The sequence below is a fragment of the Lithobates pipiens genome, unplaced genomic scaffold (assembly GCF_037356315.1).
Source record: "Lithobates pipiens isolate NorthernLeopardFrog02 unplaced genomic scaffold, aLitPip1_a1.2 Scaffold_13, whole genome shotgun sequence".
Lineage (NCBI taxonomy): Eukaryota > Metazoa > Chordata > Amphibia > Anura > Ranidae > Lithobates > Lithobates pipiens.
The window spans coordinates 100,326,553-100,351,462 of NW_027507718.1; the positions used below are offsets into that span (position 1 = coordinate 100,326,553).

General features: G+C 44.0%; 1 protein-coding gene across 4 annotated transcripts in view; it reads left to right on the plus strand.

Annotated features, from left to right (window-relative positions):
• The first annotated feature begins 209 nt into the window (after nucleotides 1-209).
• SUSD1 (sushi domain containing 1) overlaps nucleotides 210-24,910 on the plus strand; it is a 321,740-nt gene continuing 297,039 nt past the window's right edge. For 3 of the 4 annotated variants that reach the window (XM_077475342.1, XM_077475344.1, XM_077475345.1), the window contains exon 1: nucleotides 211-578. In XM_077475342.1, the coding sequence (XP_077331468.1) occupies nucleotides 500-578 (79 nt within the window). In that variant the 5' untranslated portion in view covers nucleotides 211-499. Of the gene's footprint in view, nucleotides 579-24,910 lie in introns of all 4 variants that reach the window. The other variant, XM_077475343.1, reaches the window with a different exon arrangement.

Genomic DNA, 24,910 nt, shown 5'->3' on the forward strand with positions numbered 1-24,910 from the left:
AACCTGTAAAAGTGTTGTGCTAAAATTTGTTTTGTCACATTGCACGTTTTGACATACCAGCGACTTAGTGCAACAAGGCACTGAAGAACTGCTTATACATTTACATCCTTGCTATCTCTTATCCCATATTTAAAGTCACACTACGACACCGCCCGCCTTTTTTCCACTTGTCAGACACAAAAAGACAAGCCAGGCGGGCAGTTCAATTTTTAGAACTTTCCTAGTATTCAGAACATTGTGTCAGAAGAGGTGCTTGCTAGCAGCTGGAAGTCACAGATCTCGGCCATGAGTCACTCCAGTGGCCGTCACAGTGTGTGTGTACACCATCCTGCCAAGCAGTTATATATGAATGGGCTGCCCACAGGAAAATGACGCTTTGCTTCTGATAAAAAAGGGTTTTCTGCTCTTGCTTTGTTTTAGAAGTGCTAAGAGAAGGAGACACATCTGCCTGAGCCAAGAACTTTAAGACCTGGGGAGGAGTGCTGTGTGAGCCTATGATATGATGACACTAAGAATTGGGCAGCTGCTGCTGCTAGCAACCTCTTCTCTGCTCCTCTGCTGTACCCAGGAGCTTACGGGTGAGTTTCCGCAACTTTCTTAAACCTAACACTGTAAAGATACCGAGTCTGGTTTGTTTAAAGGAAACCTTTAAATATGTCAGCTGCAATTTTAACATCTTTTTCTGAAAATGCTAGTTGCTTGGCTGCCATGAGGCTGCTTGGTTTGAGTACTATCTGAGACACTAATTGGGAACAATTATACAGATAGAGAATCCCAATGTTTTTATGGTACCCATGTTCTGCAAACTTCTTTCAGGTTTTGTTTCTGGAATACTGAACCCAGACACAGCCAGGCAAAAAGGCATTTTAAGGACACCAGCATTGTTCATACAGCATTTTAAGGACACCAGCCCCATGTTTCTCTCATAACAGCAGTTGTTAAGCAAGGCAGCACAAAGTGCATTGACAACGCACAAAGTATAGTAAATCATAGCAACCAGAATTCACTTTTCTTCACTTTAAAGCTTCATAAGCCTAATCGTAACTATGTTATATATGTATTACAGAAATATGCATCTACTGACTATTTTAAGCAAAATATTACTTGTAATGTGGTACAAAATGTCCAACACATAGAATAAATTACAATAAACCTATAATTTATCTAATGGGGTAGCATAGTGACTTAGTGGTTAGCACTTCCGTCTGGCAGCATTAGGGTAATTGATTCTCAACCCTGACACTACCTGCATGAAGTTTGCATGTTTTTTCTATGTTTGCATGGATTCTTCCTATGCTTCTGCTTTCCTTCCGCACTCTAGAGGCATGCCGGTAGGTTAGTTGGCTCCTTTCTAAACTGGCCCTAGTATGTGTATGTAGGAACATGAGTTGGAGACCTTAAATTGTAAGCTCTTTGGCAGAGACTCTTCTGGATTCTTTTGGTTTATTTCATCACCATTATTCTTTACTTTGACTTTTATGTGATACTGTAGTAGAAAAAGGCAGTGCTATTAATCCACAATAGCAAATCAGCTTCCAGTTGCTTGCCCAACCTAAGATGCTGAAACCTGATGTCTGATTAGTCACCATTGGTTACTGCATATCACTGCTCTATAGACATGAGCACTGGCAAAAAATGTGTTAGTTTTTGCTGTTGTTTCATTTTTTATTTTTTTTGTTTTGTTTTTCAGGTCATTTGTTATGATCGCAATTAGTAAATTCGTACATTCACACATTCGTACATTTGTGAATTCGTAAATTTGTAAATTTGTGTATTCATAAATTCATACATTCGCACATACGTAAATTTGAAATTCGAAAATCTGAAATAGTAACTATTAAATTATAGGTATTGTAATTTCCTTTCAAATTTGGTTGTTAGTGAACATAACGAATACGAATTTATCCAAAGTTACGAATTATCCGAAATAACGAATGCCGCATCTAAACAAATGGAACGGAACAAATTAACAATAAATAATAATAATAAAAAAAGTTATTATTATTGTTATTTATTATTATTAATTCATTACGTTCCATTCGTTTGGATACGGCATGCATTACATCGGATAATTTTGTATTTGTTACGTTCACTAAAAGCCAAATTTAAAAGGAAATTACAATACCTATAATACCTATAATTTAATAGTTAGTAGTAGTTAAGTTATTAGTTAAGTATTATTTCAGATTTACAAATTTCAGAATTGACTAATTTACTAATTTATGTATGTATGAATGTATGAACATGCAAATGTACGAATTTACAATTTTTTTAATATTCGGAAAAATTCATTAAACAGGTTTTTGGTGAAATTCGTTAAAAAACGTATTCTGAATGAAACGAATTGCACATGTCTACTGCTCTGTAAATTTTTTGTTAAAGCAATGTTCCACTCAAAAAGCAGAAGATTCTCTTTAAGGACTTCTTCCCCCCGCCTCTTCCCCAAATGGCACTTTTTCTTGAGAGGGGAGAGCGGGTACCTGGATTTGATAGGTACCCATTTCAACTTTCGCTCGGATTGCCTAGGTGACCCAAGCAGAAGTTCTCCTCTCCTCCTTCCCCGCAGTCTTTTGGGACATGTCACAGATTCCAGAATACTGGGGGACCATTTACAATGCACAGTCTCACACATGCGCAGTGGGCACCCAGCTCTGAAGCTGCAAGCTGCCACAACTGGGTGCCCACAGCTGAAATGCCGCCACCTGGGACAGAACACAGATGGAAAGAATGGCTTGGGTAAGCAGATTGCTGGATCCTGAGACAGGATTGTGATGATTATGTCAGATTTTTGCATCTCAATGTAGTACATTGTTTTGCATAGAAATTTGGGGTTTTATATTGTAGGCCTGTCCAAACAGGTGTCTAGTAGACATCCCAGGTATGATAAAGTTTGAAACATGAAATCATAAATTATAATATAATAAATAACTATAAATAATTATAAAAAATAATATAATAATAAAATGAATTTCCTCACGATTCACTATCGCTCAATTCTGCAAATGTTCTAATTTACTATAGCTGTTTTCTAGCTGGTCTAAAACTACTTTTGACATAAAGGGACCCTTTTTGGTTGCCATGGACAATCTCAAGTTTCCAGGCAGAACGAACAGTATTTATAATATAAAAGTGCAGGCAGGGCATTGGACAAAGTACTAGGGACAAAAGGGAGTTGAAATGATTTGATGCAGTAATGTAATCTGTAAGATTACAGTGTACTGTATGTTATATTTTGTGCACTTTTTGAATTTGCCACCGGGCTCCGCCCCCATGCATTGCAAAGCTCACAGGGAACAGAGCCCGTCACACAGGACATTGGGGCGGAGGACACAGCCCACAGACACAGTGGAGGGTCATTGCAGGATCCTGGTGACAAGGTAAGTACACTGCACCAGTATTCTGCAATGCAATCCCGAGTGTGGCTCGGGGTTACCGCTAATGGTACTGAAATTTTTCACAGAGGCACACTCGGGATTACCGCCAGGGAGGTTAAGAGTCAGTGGCTACAAAAACTGTAGCCGCTGACTTTTAACAAAAATTACTGGAGCTCCTCTTTAAATACCATGTTGAGTGTATTGTAAAGCTGGTCATACATTAGTGGAACTTCATTTAAAGGTTCATAGAGAAATTCTGAAAAATTGAGTGTCAGATTTTGCCATCATTGCGTCAACTAATATTGTTGAAATGCACTTAAAAATGTATCCAGACCTGCTACTTGAATAGAATCCTAGACACGTTAAACAGGTTGCTTTTGTGCATAGAACCTGCAGATTACAACATGTAAAATTTTTCCCAAACATAGACCACACTTTATGCTGTCAAAATACAATAGCTCCACTGGAGTGATTTCTCCATCAACACTGAATGTGTTGATGGGGAAATTGAACGATTTTCTTTCCTGCAACCCGTGGATGCAGGAAATAAAATTGCTTAATGTATGGCCTGCCTTAGATTTTCGTGAAAAAAATCTTGCTCTTCTATATTTTCGTGTCACTACAGTTGAAAAAAATCTATTTGACCCCAACAACCATTATAAAATCGAATAGAAGTTCCAAAAATTACGTTCAAAACAAATTGTACTACTGTTTGGCCAGTCTTATGCACAACTTCAAGTCAAGTAAGGGCCGGTTCACACTGCAGGCGATGCGAAGCAACACCGACTTGCCTCGCCGCGACCTGCCGCGAAATCAGCGGCAACTTGCAGATGACTTCTGTATAGAAGTCAATGCAAGTCGCCCCCAGGTCGCCCAGAAGTAGTACAGGAACCTTTTTTTTCGGAGCGACTCGAGTCGCTCCTCTCAGAACGGTTCCATTGTACAGAACGGGGGCGACTTGCGAGAGCGCGGCGAGGCGAGTCGTGTCGCCTCGCATCGCCCGCAGTGTGAACCGGCTCTAAGTCAGTAACCTGTGCATTACCTAATATATGGTGAGGATTAAAGTGATTTTATAATAAAGGTTCAGTTTATAGGTCTGGTAATAGGTATTCAGTATACTCCTGAGGTATGGTTTGCTTTCTGGAGAAGAATAGAGCCAAGGGCATACCTTGCAGCTAAAGTCTATTTTACTCCTATAGTATACTCTCTCTTTTAAAGGATTGGCTTAGATGAGAATCAAGGTTTTCTAGTTAAAGCTGACCATACACTAGTAGATTTTTGAAGGAACTTCAATGTAAATATTTGTATGAACATTCATATGAAAATTCTCAGAACATTCAATGTTGTTCAAAAGTACTTCAACATTTTATTTGCTTTGAACATGCGAATTCGAAGCGAATGTAATTTCTTAAATAAAAACCATGCACTGTTATGTCCTGTACACACGGTCGGGAATTTCTGACGGAAAAGGTCCGATCAAATTATGTTGTCAGAAAATCCAATCGTGTGTGGGCTCTATCGAACTTTTTCCATCGGAAATCCCGACGAAAAAAGTTTGACAGCTGGATGTAAAATTTTCCGACAACAAAATCCGATCAGACTTTTTCCAATCGTTTGTAGAGAATTCCGACGGACAAAGTGCCACGCATGCTCTGATTAAATTATGAGACCAAAGCTACTGGCTACTAGCTTCTACGTAGTCCCATCGTACGCAACGAACGTCACCTTGTTCCAAACGATCGGATTTTCCGGCAACTTTGTCCGACCGTGTGTATGCATCACAAGTTTCGGCCAAAGTCCGCTGGAAAAAATCAGACGGATTTTGTGGTCAGAATGTCTGACCACGTGTACAGGGCATTATAAATGTGTGCATTCCAAAAAAAAATTCCATCCTGCTCTCTTAGATGTTCTGGTCACTGCGGTTGAAAACGGAGGTTGTTTGACCCCACTAATGATTAGAAAATCGAATGAACAGTCTTAAAACTAAAAATTTTGAGAATTCTACTAGGGTACGACCAGCTTTAGACTGAGCAAAGTATGATTCAGGCTCAACCATTCAAGCAGGGATTGCACCCCTGAGGTTATAACTCTAGGATCCTGACACTGACAGTGCATATACACACTGCATCATAATATGCAAACTCATCTAAAATCCAAGCAGCACATGCAGCATTACATGTTTACATTTTATCACAATTCAACTTAAAATAATCACGTTTTATTTCATTGAAACTTAAATATTGTTATACAACCATACCTCCCAACATTTTGAGATGGGAATGAGGGACACCTACTAGCAAATGTATGTATGTAGGCATAGGACATGCCCCCTGTCACACCCCCTTAAAAGGAGAATTAACCCAACAAAAAGGGTTAATTTAATCCACAAGTGCTTTTTATACCACTAATATTCCTTTATATTGACTTAAAAAAAAATGCAGCAATTTAGAAATTGTATGAAAGGTTTAGCACTGAAAAACACTTATTCAAAGATAAAAAGTGCATTTTATATACACAACTATATAGATCAGACCAAATGAGACTATGTATACACCGCTCCTGCCCAGTGAAATCAATGGGGTAGCGCGGCTAAACCATCGACAAAGTGCTGCTGCAGCAGTGCTTTGCGGTGGTTTTTAACCCCTTCTTGGCTGCCAGCATTGGGGTAAAACCGCCCCGCTAGCCGCTGATAAAATGGCGGTAAAGCGGCGATAAAAATAGCACCGTTTTACCGCTGACGTATGAAAGGGGCCTATAGGTACACAATTGTGTATGTTCACTAGGTTTATATTTTATATCATTCATAAGCCAATATACATAATGCAAAAGGCATACATTTACTATTAAACAATAGAAGTAATACCACACCAGTATGTTTTCAGCACAATAACAGAGAATACAGCAAATAAAATACTGCCTTTCATTTATTGTTATATATCTTCATTCCCATATAAACTCGCAAACATTTTTAATTCATTTGCATAAAACTAATCTACAGGCAGTTGGCCTTTAATTCAGAATTTATTATGGTCATTACTCACTGTGCACATTACGCGGGGAGAATTGTTTTGAACTATAGCCTTCAGATTTATGAGAACAATTTTAAGACCTGCTTTGGAAAAAAGAAACACATTTTTAAAGCTGAACTCTAGACAAATATAAAAGACACACATTAACGTAGTCCTGCGATCATTATTATATAATTAAATGGAAACATTTTAAGTATCTGATCTTGTCCTGGCATCAGCCTCTTGCAATCCCTATACAGCAGGGCTGAAGTGTAAAAAGAAGCAGCAAAAGGAGGCTTTGATAAGAAGCATGCTGATAGGGGGAGAAAGCAGAGTGACTGATAGATGAGCTCATCATTGTGCTGCTTCTTCTTTTAGTTCACAGTCCCGATACATGTTTTCTGATAGGCATGGGCTGTATCCGTGATATCTTAGACCCTTTTCACACTGGGGTGCTTTGTAGGCGCTACAGTGTTAAAAATAGGGACTAGGCTACCAGGACCACAAAGGGGAAGGGCCAACTGGGGGGCAGCACCCGAGAATACTTTAAAAGTGATCACCTGAATAACTTTTACATTAAAGCTCAGAGTGGGTTTGTAAAAAAATTACATGATGGCATAGAGCTGAAAAAGGCAACACTTCAGCTTGTTTTCTAAGCTAAGTGAACATTCCCTTTTCTAAGATAGCAGCCACTAAAACATTGGGTAAAACACAGAAAATAAATTTTTTGGTACTTTTTAAGCGCATACATATACAAAAGGAGAAATATATATAGAAAAATATCAATTTTGTTCAATAAAAAAAATCCATAAACAAGGATAAATTGATCAGTAACAGATATCACTATATGTGTAAATTGTTATCTCTACATGTTTCGCCTGTTAAGGCTTCCTCAGGAGATTATTTTGCAATGAACACTGTAGGTGTGGGCTGATCACTACAATAAAAAAAGATGTATATGAAAACAAACAATTATACAAAGTAAATATATGTAAAAAAACAACAAAAAAAAACCCAAATTGAATAAATAGTTAAATATAGGACGGTGTGCTAACAAACAAAATGCATGCTCTGATCTGGTACCAACCTTAAAAAGAACAATGATCATTCAAAACTATGGAAAAGCAAGGCAGGACCATTTGACAGCATCATAGAGAGAGATAGCATGTTTGCGAAGATCTAATAATCCATCTAGGTCAGAAGGTATATGTATATAAAATCAATAAATGTTCAATAAGATCAAAAAACAAAAAATCTCAACTATAAAAAAGTCTACCTTAAAGAATTTTCAAGATGAATAAATATCGGCTAGAAATCTACCCTTTCAGAAACACTTCCAAAATGCTTCAAAAATAGCCTGAAGAAAGAGAAAAAAAAAAAAAAGAGAAAAAGAAAAAACAGAAAAAGGAAAAGGGGCTAAGTTTCAATATAAAGAATTGTCATCAATAGGCATCAAGTCTAGATATAGTAAACCTGTTGTTTACTGAGGCATCAAACAAACCTTCCTTCCTTCTGTGGATCAAGCCTAACACTGAATGGAAGCTGCCTTCCTTATATATTCCCCTCCAGATCGTTTGGCGCCAGAAATTTGGCCCAAAACAGTCTGAGGACATATCATTGGCTGAATTCAGAGGAAACCGGTCGCATAGGAAGTTACACCAAGCTCCAATCCGGCACACCGGAAATTACATCACGGCAACCACAGATAGCCAGACAGGAAGTGAGGGATCGCATAGAGTAATCCACCAACTTCCTGGAAGGTACTAGACAGGAAGTGAGGGATCGCTAATCCACCAACTTCCTGTACGGTACTATGGTAGTCGGAAGGGGACAAAAAGGTCAATCTAGGCAAAGAATGGAAAAATAAATGCTAAAAAGCCTGTTGACAAAAAAAACAAAAAATTAAACAGGGAATTCCAAAGAAGCTGGACGCATCGGCACTCATAAACTAGGAGAACGCCTTGGGTGCCCATATGATGCATCTAGTCCGCAGATAATAACCACTAGTGATGGACGAACTTCCGACGGGACGTTTCGCGAACGCGAAATGCGAACGGACCCAAACGTTCGCGAAACCGACCGTTCGCCGCGGGCCCCATTGACTTCAATGGGAGGCGAACTTTGCAAACCTTCATGTCGAATTTGCGGCCACGTGGTAATTATTAGGGGGTAAAACGTAGTCCCACCATCTGGACAATGACATAATACATGTATGAGGTGAATTTGGGATCGATAACTACAAGCATTTTTATTTTATTTGGGAAATTGTTCTAACAATTCAGGACTATGGAGCTAATGAAGGCAATGGAGGAGAGGGAAGGTCAGGGACCAGGGTAGGCAAAGAAGAGGGTGCAGGAGATGATCACCAGCAGCGTGACATACCGGAATGACACATGCACCGTGATAGAGGCATCTGACAGCAGCACCGTAATACAGAGCACTGACAGCAGCACCGTGACATACAGCGCTGACAGCAGCACCGTGACATACAGCGCTGACAGCAGCACCGTGACATACAGCGCTGACAGCAGCACCGTGACATACAGCGCTGACAGCAGCACCGTGACATACAGCGCTGACAGCAGCACCGTGACATACAGCGCTGACAGCAGCACCGTGACATACAGCGCTGACAGCAGCACCGTGACATACAGCGCTGACAGCAGCACCGTGACATACAGCGCTGACAGCAGCACCGTGACATACAGCGCTGACAGCAGCACCGTGACATACAGCGCTGACAGCAGCACCGTGACATACAGCACTGACAGCAGCACCGTAAGCAGCCCCAGGAGGAAGTCAGCACAGCACAGGGATGGTGTGATCCCCTCATAATAAGAACCCCCAGGAGGAAGTCAGCACAGCACAGGGATAGTGTGATCCCTTCATAATAAGAACCCCCAGGAGGAAGTCAGCACAGCACAGGGATATCATAAGCAGCCCCAGTAGAAATATGACACCGCTCAACCTCTTCAAAGAGGAGGGTAGGGGCATATAGTACGGTGTGCTTTTTTGGGTCAAGGAAGTGAGCCAAATGAATTAAGAAGGTCTGTGTGCTTGATTAAAAAAATAGTTTATAGACATATACATGGTCTACTGGTCACATGTGTTGAATTCCTCCGAGATCCATGCCTCATTCATTTTTAGAAATGTGAGGTAGTTAACACTGTGGTGAGCTAGGCGAGTACGCTTATCGGTCACAATCCCCCCTGCTGCGCTGAACGTCCTTTCGGACAGGACACTGGATGAGGGGCAAGCCAACAGTTCGATTGCAAATTGGGCAAGCTCTGGCCAGAGGTCAAGCCTGCCCACCCAGTAGTCTAGGGGTTCATCACTCCTCAGAGCGTCCACATCGGCCGTTAACCCAATGTAGTCGGACACCTGACGGTCTAGGCGTTCCCTGATGCTGGATCCGGATGACACCTGTCGATGGGTCGGCTGAAAGAATGACCTCATATCCGAAGTCACCAACACATCTTCAAACCGGCCTCTTCTTGCAGGCGCTGTTGGATTGGTACCCGCAAATCCTTCTCTGGGAGTGGGAATTGCTCCTCTGCCAGCGCACGCAAAAGCAGAATGCAGCATTTCTCGAAGCAAGGCCTGGAAGTGCTGCATTCTGACAGCCCTCTGCGACGGCGGTAACATTTCCGCCATTTTGTGTTTGTACCGGGGGTCTAAGTACGTTGCCACCCAGTACTGGTCCTTGACCCTCATGCTTTTTATACGGGGGTCCCTATTAAAACACTGGAGCATGAAGGCCCCCATTTGCACTAAAGTGGAAGCGGTGTGGTGGCCTGGCTCCTGCTCATCATCCAGGATAATGTCGTCCTCTTCATTCTCCTCTCCCCATCCTCGCACAACAGGGATCCCAGAAAGGTTTAAAGCATGCTCTTCTTGCTCCTGCTCATCCGCCCCGGCACCATCCTCCTCTGACTCCTCATCAGACTCCTGTTGTTGACTTGTCTCAGATAGAGTAGCCCCCCCTGGGAATTCATCCAGCATTGCGACTTCCTCATCTTCCCGCTCCTGCTCCTCCACAGCCTGATCAATGACACGACGCAATGCACGCTCCAGAAAGAAGGCATAAGGTACCATGTCACTGATGGCGCCATGGCTGCGACTGACCAGTTTGGTGATCTCCTCAAATGGCCGCAGAAGTCTGCATGTGTCGCGCATGAGCAGCCACTGGCGCGGTGAAAAAAAACCCAGCTCCCCAGAACCGTTTCTTTCGCAGAGTTCATACAGGTAGACGTTAACTGCACGTTTCTGCTGGAGCAGCCTATCAAGCATATAGAAGGTTGAGTTCCATCGCGTCGGGCAATCGCAAATAAGACGTCTGACCGGCAGATGGTGTCGCCGCTGAATGTCAGCAAGGCGAGCCATGGCCGTGTAAGATCTTCTGAAATGGGCCGAGATTTTCCTTGCCTGCCGCAAGATGTCCTGGACCCCAGGGTATTTGACAAGGAATCGCTGCACGACCAAGTTTAAGACGTGTGCCATGCACGGCACGTGCGTGATTTTGCCCTGTTTCAATGCGCTAAGCAGATTGGCACCGTTGTCACACACCACTTTACCAACTGTCAAATTGAGCGGTGTTAGCCACTCATCTGCCTGTGAACGCAAAGCTGAAAGGAGTGCCGGGCCAGTGTGGCTCTTTGCTTCCAGGCACAACAGACGCAGCACGGCATGGCAACGTCTCACCTGGCATGTGGAATAGGTTCTGGGGAGCTTGGGCGGTGCAGTGGAAGAGACGCTAGCAGCGGAAAAGGAGGAGGCAGCTGAGGAGGAGAGGGAGGAGGATGGAGTAGGAGGAGGAGAAGAAGAGTCAGGCCTGCATGCAATCCGTGGCGGTAAAACCAAATCTACACGGGTGCCACGGGTTACATGCTTGACGGCCGTCAGAAGGTTCACCCAGTGGGCAGTAAAACTGATATACCTTCCCTGCCCGTGTTTGCTAGACCACGTGTCTGTGGTCAGATGTATCTTGGCACCGACACTGTGTGCCAGAGATACATTCACTTGCCGCTGAACATGGCCATATAGCTCTGGGATGCCCTTCTCTGAGAAATACTTCCTTCCTGGGACCTTCCATTGTGGTGTTCCAATGGCCACAAATTTGCGAAAGGCCTCCGAGTCCACCAGTTTATATGGCAGTAGTTGGCGGGCTATGAGTTCTGACAAGCCAGCCGCCAACCGTTGGGCAAGAGGGTTATCCGGCATCATCATTTTTTTACGCTCAAACATTAGGCCCACGGAAGCCTGCCTTTTTGCAGAAAAATGTGAGCTTGGCGTGATGGAAGGTGGAGTGGAGGACAATTGTGAGGAGAGAGGAGAAGGAGAAGTAGAAGACGAGGCTGGACGGTGAGAGCCTGCAGTGTGGCTTTGTGTGTTCCGTTGCTCCCACTGGGCTCGGTGATGGCTGCTCATGTGCCTTCTTAAGGCGGTCGTCCCTAGGTGAGTATTGGGCTTACCGCGACTAACGCGTTGACTGCAAAGATTGCAGATGGCAACGCTATTGTCAGCAGCGGACACGTTAAAAAAAGCCCACACTGCGGAGCCATGTGCCGGTGTCCTGGGAGCGCCAGATGTGACCGTACATGGTCGATGACTCGCTCCTGATACATTTGCAGTCTGCTTTGTCCCTGCTGTGCAATGTAAGTCATTGCTGCTTCTCCTCCCTATCTGCTGGTCCATATCTCCCTCTGAACTCCCCTCCTCTTCCTCTCTTGTGGGCACCCACGTGACATCACTAGACACGTCATCATCAACGTCACCTTCCCCACCGCTATAAGTAGAGATCTCGGAGTAGGCAGCAACACCGGGGACCAACCTCCTCCTTGGGCTGATCTGGGTACTGGCGTCAGACTGCTGAGTAGCGCTTGTTGCTACCTCCTCTTCCTGATCCAATACCAAGAGTGGCTGCGCATCAGAAATGTCCTCTTGATATGGATCGGAAAATAATTCCAGTGACTCAAGCGGAAGGTATGTGGTGGTGGTGGTGGTGGTCGTGTTGTTGGTGGTAGTGTCTTTGGGGGTGCACATAGCAGAGAGTGAAGAAGAGGGTGCAGATCGAGAGGATGAGGAGGGTGCAGAAGAGTAAGGCTGAGCGAGCCACTCAACCAAGTCTGGTGCATCCTTTAAAGTAATTGAACGCACCTTCTGCAACTTCCCACTTTGGCTCAAGCCTGTTGCTCCTGCCCTACCCCTACCACCCCTGCGGAAGGGCCTGCCTCTTCCTCTGCATGTCATTTTTTAAATGACCCTGTGACAAAACTCTTAGTCCCTATACCGCTGAAGGACTGCTGCAGTATAGGTGAGCGGTCAGCAGTGGTGCACGTCAACCCTATCTATTGTGGACCTATAGCGGTCCTTACAGAACAGCAGACTGTACCGCACTCAAGCCTATGTACCGTAGCACCCTATACCAAGTTACCAGTCCTTATAAGAACTTTTGTGGACCAAGCAGGTTGTGTATTAGTGTTTAGCAGACTGTACGTCAGTCCCTATACCGCTGAAGGACTGCTGCAGTATAGGGCAGCGGTCAGCAGTGGTGCACGTCAACCCTATCTATTGTGGACCGATAGCGGTCCTTACAGAACAGCAGACTGTACCGCACTCAAGCCTATGTACCGTAGCACCCTATACCAAGTTACCAGTCCTTATAAGAACTTTTGTGGACCAAGCAGGTTGTGTATTAGTGTTTAGCAGACTGTACGTCAGTCCCTATACCGCTGAAGGACTGCTGCAGTATAGGGCAGCGGTCAGCAGTGGTGCACGTCAACCCTATCTATTGTGGACCGATAGCGGTCCTTACAGAACAGCAGACTGTACCGCACTCAAGCCTATGTACCGTAGCACCCTATACCAAGTTACCAGTCCTTATAAGAACTTTTGTGGACCAAGCAGGTTGTGTATTAGTGTTTAGCAGACTGTACGTCAGTCCCTATACCGCTGAAGGACTGCTGCAGTATAGGGCAGCGGTCAGCAGTGGTGCACGTCAACCCTATCTATTGTGGACCGATAGCGGTCCTTACAGAACAGCAGACTGTACCGCACTCAAGCCTATGTACCGTAGCACCCTATACCAAGTTACCAGTCCTTATAAGAACTTTTGTGGAACAAGCAGGTTGTGTGTTAGTGATTAGCAGACTGTACGTCAGTCCCTATACCGCTGAAGGACTGCTGCAGTATAGGTGAGCGGTCAGCAGTGGTGCACGTCAACCCTATCTATTGTGGACCGATAGCGGTCCTTACAGAACAGCAGACTGTACCGCACTCAAGCCTATGTACCGTAGCACCCTATACCAAGTTACCAGTCCTTATAAGAACTTTTGTGGACCAAGCAGGTTGTGTATTAGTGTTTAGCAGACTGTACGTCAGTCCCTATACCGCTGAAGGACTGCTGCAGTATAGGGCAGCGGTCAGCAGTGGTGCACGTCAACCCTATCTATTGTGGACCGATAGCGGTCCTTACAGAACAGCAGACTGTACCGCACTCAAGCCTATGTACCGTAGCACCCTATACCAAGTTACCAGTCCTTATAAGAACTTTTGTGGAACAAGCAGGTTGTGTATTAGTGTTTAGCAGACTGTACGTCAGTCCCTATACCGCTGAAGGACTGCTGCAGTATAGGGCAGCGGTCAGCAGTGGTGCACGTCAACCCTATCTATTGTGGACCGATAGCGGTCCTTACAGAACAGCAGACTGTACCGCACTCAAGCCTATGTACCGTAGCACCCTATACCAAGTTACCAGTCCTTATAAGAACTTTTGTGGACCAAGCAGGTTGTGTATTAGTGTTTAGCAGACTGTACGTCAGTCCCTATACCGCTGAAGGACTGCTGCAGTATAGGGCAGCGGTCAGCAGTGGTGCACGTCAACCCTATCTATTGTGGACCGATAGCGGTCCTTACAGAACAGCAGACTGTACCGCACTCAAGCCTATGTACCGTAGCACCCTATACCAAGTTACCAGTCCTTATAAGAACTTTTGTGGAACAAGCAGGTTGTGTGTTAGTGATTAGCAGACTGTACGTCAGTCCCTATACCGCTGAAGGACTGCTGCAGTATAGGTGAGCGGTCAGCAGTGGTGCACGTCAACCCTATCTATTGTGGACCGATAGCGGTCCTTACAGAACAGCAGACTGTACCGCACTCAAGCCTATGTACCGTAGCACCCTATACCAAGTTACCAGTCCTTATAAGAACTTTTGTGGACCAAGCAGGTTGTGTATTAGTGTTTAGCAGACTGTACGTCAGTCCCTATACCGCTGAAGGACTGCTGCAGTATAGGGCAGCGGTCAGCAGTGGTGCACGTCAACCCTATCTATTGTGGACCGATAGCGGTCCTTACAGAACAGCAGACTGTACCGCACTCAAGCCTATGTACCGTAGCACCCTATACCAAGTTACCAGTCCTTATAAGAACTTTTGTGGAACAAGCAGGTTGTGTATTAGTGTTTAGCAGACTGTACGTCAGTCCCTATACCGCTGAAGGACTGCTGCAGTATAGGTGAGCGGTCAGCAGTGGTGCACGTCAACCCTATCTATTGTGGACCGATAGCGGTCCTTACAGAACAGCAGACTGTACCGCACTCAAGCCTATGTACCGTAGCACCCTATACCAAGTTACCAGTCCTTATAAGAACTTTTGTGGAACAAGCAGGTTGTGTGTTAGTGATTAGCAGACTGTACGTCAGTCCCTATACCGCTGAAGGACTGCTGCAGTATAGGTGAGCGGTCAGCAGTGGTGCACGTCAACCCTATCTATTGTGGACCGATAGCGGTCCTTACAGAACAGCAGACTGTACCGCACTCAAGCCTATGTACCGTAGCACCCTATACCAAGTTACCAGTCCTTATAAGAACTTTTGTGGAACAAGCAGGTTGTGTATTAGTGTTTAGCAGACTGTACGTCAGTCCCTATACCGCTGAAGGACTGCTGCAGTATAGGTGAGCGGTCAGCAGTGGTGCACGTCAACCCTATCTATTGTGGACCGATAGCGGTCCTTACAGAACAGCAGACTGTACCGCACTCAAGCCTATGTACCGTAGCACCCTATACCAAGTTACCAGTCCTTATAAGAACTTTTGTGGACCAAGCAGGTTGTGTATTAGTTTTTAGCAGACTGTACGTCAGTCCCTATACCGCTGAAGGACTGCTGCAGTATAGGGCAGCGGTCAGCAGTGGTGCACGTCAACCCTATCTATTGTGGACCGATAGCGGTCCTTACAGAACAGCAGACTGTACCGCACTCAAGCCTATGTACCGTAGCACCCTATACCAAGTTACCAGTCCTTATAAGAACTTTTGTGGAACAAGCAGGTTGTGTGTTAGTGATTAGCAGACTGTACGTCAGTCCCTATACCGCTGAAGGACTGCTGCAGTATAGGGCAGCGGTCAGCAGTGGTGCACGTCAACCCTATCTATTGTGGACCGATAGCGGTCCTTACAGAACAGCAGACTGTACCGCACTCAAGCCTATGTACCGTAGCACCCTATACCAAGTTACCAGTCCTTATAAGAACTTTTGTGGAACAAGTGAGTTGTGAATGTTTAGCAGACTGCAGCAGAAGGGCAGCAGTCAAGTATAATATCCTTTCTATATTTGGAAGAAAGAATATTATACATGTACAAGCCTATTACTGTACCACTGATACCAGTCCTGAAAAGAACCTTTGTGGAACTAATAATAACAGCAAGTCTTTAAAATTACTCTCACTGCCTGACAACACTGCTTCCTTCCTGTCCCTATACAAATTGGCAAAAAAAGAGAACGATTAGTGGTTACTGGAACAGCTCTTTTGTGGACCTTGATAGTAACAGCTAATGATGATGATGATGATGATGATGATGAAAGACTAATCTGGCTGTCCCTGTAGCATACACCGTCCTTTCCCTTTCTCTAAACTAACAAAAGACACTCAGGCTGCTGCAAGAATCAGCAGCACAGCAAACCTATCAACACCTAACACCTATACCAGTCCTGAAAAGAACTTTTGTGTACCAAATAGCTAGTGGTTTATCTCTCCCTACTCCACACAGGAACCTGTCCCTATCTTAACAGAAGAAAGAATGTAAAATGGCCACCGGATCGGGTGTATTTATAGGTTAGGGGGAATGTACAAGTGTCCATGTGCTGTCATGTCTCAATTGGCTGTCCTGTATCACATGATAAACGTGTCACCAAAGGTTAAAGTTCTTGTATACATTAAACACGTAAGTCCGCCGCGGCGAACGACGGAAAAAGGCGTTCGAACGTGCGGACCGCGAATGTCGGAAATTCGCCGCGAAACGACCGCCGGGCGAACCGTTCGGCCATCACTAATAACCACAAAATAAATAAACAAAACTGAATAAGAAAAGATTCAAAACCATATATAATCTTTATTGAACAAAATGTTATTTTAATGATTTAATTTATTAATTTTTCTATGGTACCAAAGGTTAATCAGACGTCGCAAAGTGGTAATCAGCAATCACAGTCCACATTTTACAATGAATTATAACAAAATTTACTACAAATAAATAAGACATTTGAAAGTAGATATTACATAGAAATATTACATTTCTAAACCAATGGCACAATTACTACAAACAAGGCTTAAAACTCAAGGACTTCTTCAAGCCTGGGTGCATGGTAGCTGATAAATTGTGTATCCATTTTGATTCCTGTTGAAGGAGTATCCTATCTATGTCTACACCCCTTCCACAATCTGGTACATGTTCAAGAGAAAAAAATTGCATTTTTGAGGCATCAAAGGCACGGTATAGCCCCATACAACATTGGGTAGCACAGTGGCTTATCTGCATGAAGCATGTTTTCCCTGTGCTTGGCTGGGTTTCTTCTCACACTCAAAAGACATGCTGGTAGGATATTAGTTATGTCTAAATTGGCCCCTCATTCAAGGAGGGTCCCCAAAATGGTTGCCCCAACAGACGATGATGTGTTTTAAGTCCCCAGGGAGGAAAACACAATAGAATTATAAATAAATACAATATATTATATTAAATGGTGAAGCGCTTCCTTTAAACTTTAGTAATAGTACTTAAATAGTGATAATTTATAAATGATATAAAAACTCTCTGTGACAACTCATAATAATATGATTAAATCAATATAAAATCATATAAACTAAATACAAATAAAATCAGGAAAAATGTGATCCCCATAAAAGTAAATATAAAGTCCCTTCCAATCTTGATCAATGTGCAAATCCCAAATTCATATAAAAAAGTCCAACAACACATACAGTGCCTTGATGATGAAGATTTTAGTTAGGGATATCAGAGTGAAGGAGGCTGAATACAAATGCATGCCACACTTTTCAGATATTTATTTGTAAAAAATGTGGAAAACCATTTATCATTTTCCTTTCACTTCACAATTATGTGCCACTTTGTGTTGGTATATCACATAAAATCCCAATAAAATACATTTACGTTTTTGGTTGTAAGATGATAAAATGCGTAAATTTCAAGGGGTGTGAATACTTTTTCAAGGCACTGTATTCCAAATATATGGGGTTCTTTACTAAACAGGGCAAATTCTGGTGCAGCTCTGCACTGAACTCAATCAGCTTCCAGGTTTTATTGCCAAAGCTTAATCGAACAAGCTGATTGGCTACCTCGCACAGCCGCACCAAATTCTGAGTGCTCCAGTTTTAGTAAATCAACCCTATAGTGTCCCACACACCATCCAATCTGTATACAGCTCTGGCTCCTGTTTGTAAGGACTTTATATGTTCTCCTTGTATTTGCTTTGGATGTCCTAGTTCCTTCACTTCAACACAAAACGTATCCAGATTGCCCTAGAACTTGGGTGCTCAACCTGTGGCCCTCCAGCTGTTGCAGAACTACAACTCCCATCATGGCTATGCCACTGTCAGCAGCTAGCAATGCCTCATGGGACTTGTAGTTCCGCAACAGCTAGAGGGCCACAGGTTGAGCACCCATGCCCTAGAAGACGTATGTGGTGCTTGGCAGTTAACTTTGCAGGAGAGAAGAGACTGACATGAATCAATTAGTGTTCTCTGTATTATCACAGTGCAATATAAGAATAATCATTCTTAATATTTGTTTCCCTAAAATTATGAATGCACAACACATCATTATTTAGACTGTATTTTATATTAATTTTGCATCTGGCAATCTTTAATTGAAAACCACTGTGATCATTTGTTTTCCAGATCAGCATCCTGTTAAATCATTGCAGTTTGTAAATTAACACTTTTTGTTTTTCTTTTGTCTCTTTTGAGATTTGTAGTTGAAATGTAGTAATGAGCTAATTTCCTTTTATTGTTGTCTAATAATGGTTTACCAATTTTTACAATATACTATTTCTACAGCTGCTTGTTAGCTGAGCACTTTGTCACTATAAGCTAACTGAGAGCCAGCACCAATAAAGACATTTCTACCATATTCAAAAAAACCTAAGCTGTTCCAGCAGAAATAAATCAGAAAACACTGCTTAGCTGATACTTCCCAAGTAAACTATCATCTGAATGGCCTCTATTTGTTATTCAGCTTTGGACCATTGCTTTTAGCACTGTCATTTTATGTGTGAAATAGCATAGTACCCCCCGCTTTGCAAGGATTACCTGCTCATTAAATCATGACTCTGGACACAACAAAAAATATCCTTGCATTACCACCCGCCACCAGACACTGCAATGGTTAAAGCCTCTCCTAAACCCAGTGAAGTGAACAGCCTCAGATGATACACAGAGATGAAACAAATCTCCCTACATACGTTTTATTTGTATATCTGCTGTCTTCAGCTTTATATAATGTTTAGAAAGTGCGCATCATGTTAGATTATTTTCTTCCTGTTCCCGCAGGGGGAGGGGAGTCTGGGCATACACTGTGTGACAGCTAACTGGAGAAAAGGCACACACCTTACTTGAAGAGCTGTGCTGTGAATAGACCAGCTCTCTGATAATCTATTAATAGCACCCTCCCCGACACATATTTCAGGCTGTTTATTTCTCAGTTGCCGGAGAGCTTGTCAGAAGTTATCATGCTGATAACAGAAGAATGGAGCAGCATAAAGACATGGGACTTAGAGCTTTTGAGAGATAAGTAAACACTACAGATATATGTGAGGTCAAATTTCATGAATTAGGTTTACATTCCCACTTACATGTTTGTTAAGTCTAGGGGCTTGCAGAAGAGGCTGTATTTCTCAGCTTTTTCCTCGGCCTAGCAAGGTTTCCCAACTGATGCTTCTGGTTCCCCACAGCCTCCTCTCTAAGCTGTATTTGGCCATGGTCAAACGCTCGCTCAGATCCTTTATAGTACAGGATTAATAGCCCTGCACTGTGCATGATGATACCAAGGAACCACTCACAGCTTCAGGGAGAAGAGGGCACCTTTGGATCTGGCTGCAGTAGGTGGTCTTGTAAGTGATACTAAACAAATAAGCTCTGCGCCAAAAAAATAGCCCTTACTCTGTGTATCCATGAAAAAAATAAATATAAAATATAATATAACATACACATTCAGATCAACTTCCGCCGTCTTAAAAGATTAAGATTAAAAAGATTATTCAAATATCAAATTCCAAAATCAATCCCAATTTGAGAAAGTGCTGTGATCAAAAACAAAACAAAGAAATGTGACCAAAGGTAATTACTACAAATAATATATGAAACAGTTCACCCAATGTCATCCTATGTGAAATGGTGATAACAATAAAGAAACTAAAGTTCATAAATGATGTCCATAGAATTCACTTATTTCATCTCCTCTTCCACCAAGTGACACCTTGGATCACCACGTGTATACTGTCCACATACACTCCCCTCTAGTCAGGCACTCACCAACTCAACATGCCTCTCATAACAATGATCGGCATGCAGGGCTTTTGTCCCCCACCCTTCTTCAGATGCATAGATCTCCAACCACTTATCTTCCTTATATTGCTCCACAACCATATGATAAAGAGAAAGAGGGAACTTCCACAGTGTGATACTGCATAAACACTTGGTAAAATTGATAAAACCTACTCACAAGCCTATAACAAGAAAGCACACTTAACAACTCCCAGTTCAATTATCTGAAGATCCGCCAGTGCCAATTGCCTCCTCAAATTGGGATTGATATTCCAATTTGATATATAGTTAAGTAATGCTGCATTATTCTGTACCCTTTGTAGACATGTCACTGGAGAAGTGGTTGAGGGGGTGTACATCTCACCTAGGTTGCTACACAGTGTGAGATGGTAAATCCAGGATGGATCAGTTTCTCAGCAGCGATATGCTGCTGAGTTGTTATTTAATTTTGCCGGGCCTGGGTTTATATGGAATGGCAGGTAGGTTTGGTAGAGGGACCTGTCATTCCACATTCCCCGATCCAGTTCTGGGTTTGGGATCAGGTGAGCTTTGATCCTAATTAGCCTGGGAAGCTAAAGGCACTGCAGGGTCTGCAGGTGGTTGCTCTCAGCCAGGGAACGAACAATCTGTGTGTTGAAGGAAGCTGCAAGCACAGCCACTGCTGGAGCTAAAACTCACCCTGCGATATCCAGGCGAAAGACGCTGTGTTTGTAAGTGTCAGATAGGTGAGCAGAACCTGTTAGTAAGCGCCCAGCCGGGCTAGGACTTTTATTTTTGTTGTACTTAGAAAGCACGGTGTTGCTGTATATTTTGTTTGCTGGACTGTTTGTACCACGAATAAACGCCAAGATCTGCTTTATAAATTCCAAGTCTGCTGTGAACTGTGTCCAAACACACCCTACCCCGGGAAGATCCCTTACAATTGGTGGAGGTAGCGGGCAACGCGGTTGCTAGGGGCAACGGTGTGGACAGACTTGGCTACAGCTGCTGATGTCCTGGGTGAAAGCTGCAACTACACTCCAAAAACAGTCCAGCAACATGGAGGAGATGCTGAAGCAGTTTATGCAAGTGAGTTTGCAACAACAGCAGGCTCAGACAGAGGCCAATAGACGACATGAACAGTCCATGGCTGCACAACAGCAGATGATGGCTGCACAACAGCGGATGCATAAGGAAGAGTTGCAAGCTTTGCGCCAAAGCCAACAACAACTTATCGAGCACCTGATAGTAAATCGAGAGGCGCCTGTGGTTGCTAATCCACCCACAATGGAGGGAGCCGCTCCAGAGATTTTTTTTGGGAGAAGGACTGTGCAGAAAGCGCTGCAAAAGATGACTGCTGAGGACGATGTTGAGGCCTATCTAACAGTATTTGAGCGCGTGGCTGAGCGAGAGAAGTTACCAGCCGCTGAGTGGGCAGAGGTAATTGCGCCCTATTTAACAGGTGAACCTCAAAAGGCCTACTATGACCTCAGTGAGCAAGAGGTTAAGGACTATACTCGGCTAAAAGAGGAGATACTTGCCCGACTAGGAGTTACTACTGCAGTCCGTGCCCGGAGGGTACGCAACTGGAGCTACAGTCTGGACAAATCAGCGAGGTCCCAGATGTATGACCTAATCCATTTGGCAAGAAAGTGGTTGGAGCCAGACACTTCTACTCCTGCACAAATCCTAGAGAAGGTCGTGATGGATCGCTACCTCCGAGCGCTTCCTACTGACCTGCAACGCTGGGTGGGACAAGGTGATCCTAGGAACGCAAACGAACTTGTCAACCTTGTGGAGAGGTTCCAGGCGACTGAGGACTACCTCCGTGATGTTCCTGCAGCATCTTCACCTCCCCGGAGCGCCATATCTGTGCCGTCAGCTGGTAAGAGACTTCCATCTATTGGGGGAGTGTGGAGGGGTGCTGATGGGGGGAAAAGGGCTCAAGTGGTGTCTCAGGGACAAAAGACTGGTGATGGTCCCGGGTGGCTAAGGGGCTCTGAAAAGGACTCCTTGCCAAAGAGACCAGGCCCTATCCAGTGTTGGAGATGCCATGAGGTGGGACACGTGTCTGCCCATTGCCCTCTTACCTCTGAACCCATGGAATGTGACGCTAGCCGGCGTCAGTCGCTATTTGCGGAACCATCTTGTGCTGCAGTTCCTGGACTAGAGACTGAACCGCAAATCTGCAACATCACAATCAATGACTTTCCTGTTAAAGCGTTAATGGACTCAGGAAGCCTTGTAACCTTGGTGCATGCTAGCCTGGTGACTGGGGACTTAGAGTCTAAAAAGCATATGAGTGTTGTGTGCATACATGGTGATACAAAAGTGTACCCTATAGTGCTGGCTAAAGTCGGGACTGAACAAGGCACCGTACAATATGAAGTGGGTGTGGTTAAAAACCTCATGCATAATGTAATATTGGGGCGCGATTTTCCATTATTCTGGGCTCTTTGGGAAAAAAGAAAAATCCCCAAAAGGAGTGAGGATACCTCTAAGGGGGTTGCCTTGTCCACTGTGAATGATAAAAATGTGCAGGATGAAAATGATTGTTTTCCTTTGCAGGTCCTGGCTGGGGAGGAGGAGGCTCCTCCCACTGAGCAAAATATACTAGACTTAGAGGTGTCTAGCGATAATTTTGGGACTGCACAATTACAGGACCCCACTCTCAAAAATGCGAGAGAGCAGGTTGCTGTTATGAACGGGGTACCTCAGGAACCAGATGCTGAAAAAAGATTTCCACATTTTTCGGTGACTAATGATCTTTTCTATAGAGTCAATAAGGTTAAAGATGAGATTGTGGAACAGCTTCTGGTACCTAAGCCGTACCGGCGTCAGGTGCTTGACATGGCACATAACCATGTTCTTGGGGGACACTTGGGGACTGACAAAACGCGAGAGAGGGTTCTCCAGAGGTTTTTTTGGCCGGCCATATATGATGACATTAAAAAATACTGTGAGTCGTGCCCCACATGTCAGGTTAGTGCCCCAGTGTCACATTTTCGCAGTCCTTTGGTTTCGCTCCCTATTATAGAGGTGCCTTTTGAGCGTATTGCCATGGATTTAGTGGGTCCCATTGTAAAGTCAGCTAGAGGACACCAGTATATTTTGGTAGTCCTGGATTATGCGACCCGCTATCCTGAGGCTGTACCCTTAAGAAACACTGCATCTAAAACAATTGCACGTGAGTTGTTTTATATGTTCTCTAGGACTGGGATCCCCAAAGAAATCCTAACTGACCAAGGTACGCCATTTATGTCGAAAGTAATGAAGGAATTATGCAAACTATTTAAAATCTCACACATCCGTACCTCTGTGTACCACCCCCAGACGGACGGATTGGTGGAGAGATTTAATAAAACTTTGAAACATATGTTGAAGAAAGTGGTGGCAAAAGATGGTCGTGACTGGGATCATTTATTACCCTACCTCATGTTTGCTATTAGGGAGGTGCCCCAAGCGTCCACAGGGTTCTCACCATTCGAGTTGGTCTATGGTCATCACCCTAGGGGTCTACTGGACATTGCAAAAGAGACATGGGAGAATGAGTCCACCCCATACAAGAGTGTTATTGAGCATGTAGCACAAATGCAGGACCGTATAGCCACTGTAATGCCCCTGGTAAGGGAACACCTCCAGAGGGCTCAAGAGGCCCAAAGTAGAATTTACAACCGGTCCGCAAGAATCAGGACATTCAACCCAGGCGATAGGGTCCTTATACTAGTCCCCACTGTTGAGAGTAAATTCTTGGCGAAGTGGCAAGGTCCTTATGAAATTGTTGAAAAGATCAGTGAGGTGAACTACAAGGTGCACCAACCAGGTAGAAGGAAGCCTTTCCAAGTTTATCACATAAACTTGATCAAGCCCTGGAAAGACAGGGAATCCTTGGTGGCGACAAATACTGTTAATGATTTGTCACAACCAATCCCTCCAGTCAAGGTAGGTGATACTCTATCAGTGTCACAGAAACAGGAGGCTCAGGAATTTTTACAGAAAAACAAAAACAAGTTCTCTGACCTCCCAGGGCGTACCCACCTCATCCATCATCACATTGAAACTGAGCCTAGAAGCAGAGTAAACCTTAAGCCCTATAGGATACCGGAGGCACGTAGGGAAGCCGTATCTGCCGAGGTAAAACGTATGCTTGCTCTGGGGGTAATTGAGGTGTCACAGAGTGAATGGTCCAGCCCAATTGTGCTAATCCCAAAGCCCAATGGAACTTGGAGGTTCTGTAACGATTTCAGAAAGTTGAATGAGATCTCCAAGTTCGATGCGTATCCTATGCCCAGGGTAGATGAGTTGATTGAGAAGTTGGGTAACGCCAGGTACATAACCACTCTCGATCTCACAAAGGGCTACTGGCAGATTCCACTTTCTGGTGAGGCTAAAGAGAAAACTGCATTCTCCACCCCTGATGGGCTATTCCAGTATGTAGTGATGCCATTCGGGTTACATGGAGCGCCTGCAACTTTCCAGAGGTTGATGGACTTGATTCTGCGACCACATCGTGATTACTCAGCTGCCTACCTCGATGATGTGGTCATTTTTAGCCCTGATTGGGAAAGTCACCTCTGTAAGGTACAGGCCGTGTTGGATGCCATAAGTGATGCGGGGTTGACCATAAATGCCGAGAAGTGTGCTCTAGCCCTAGAAGAGGCCAAATATCTGGGCTACATTATTGGGAGAGGGTTGATTAAGCCACAGCTAAATAA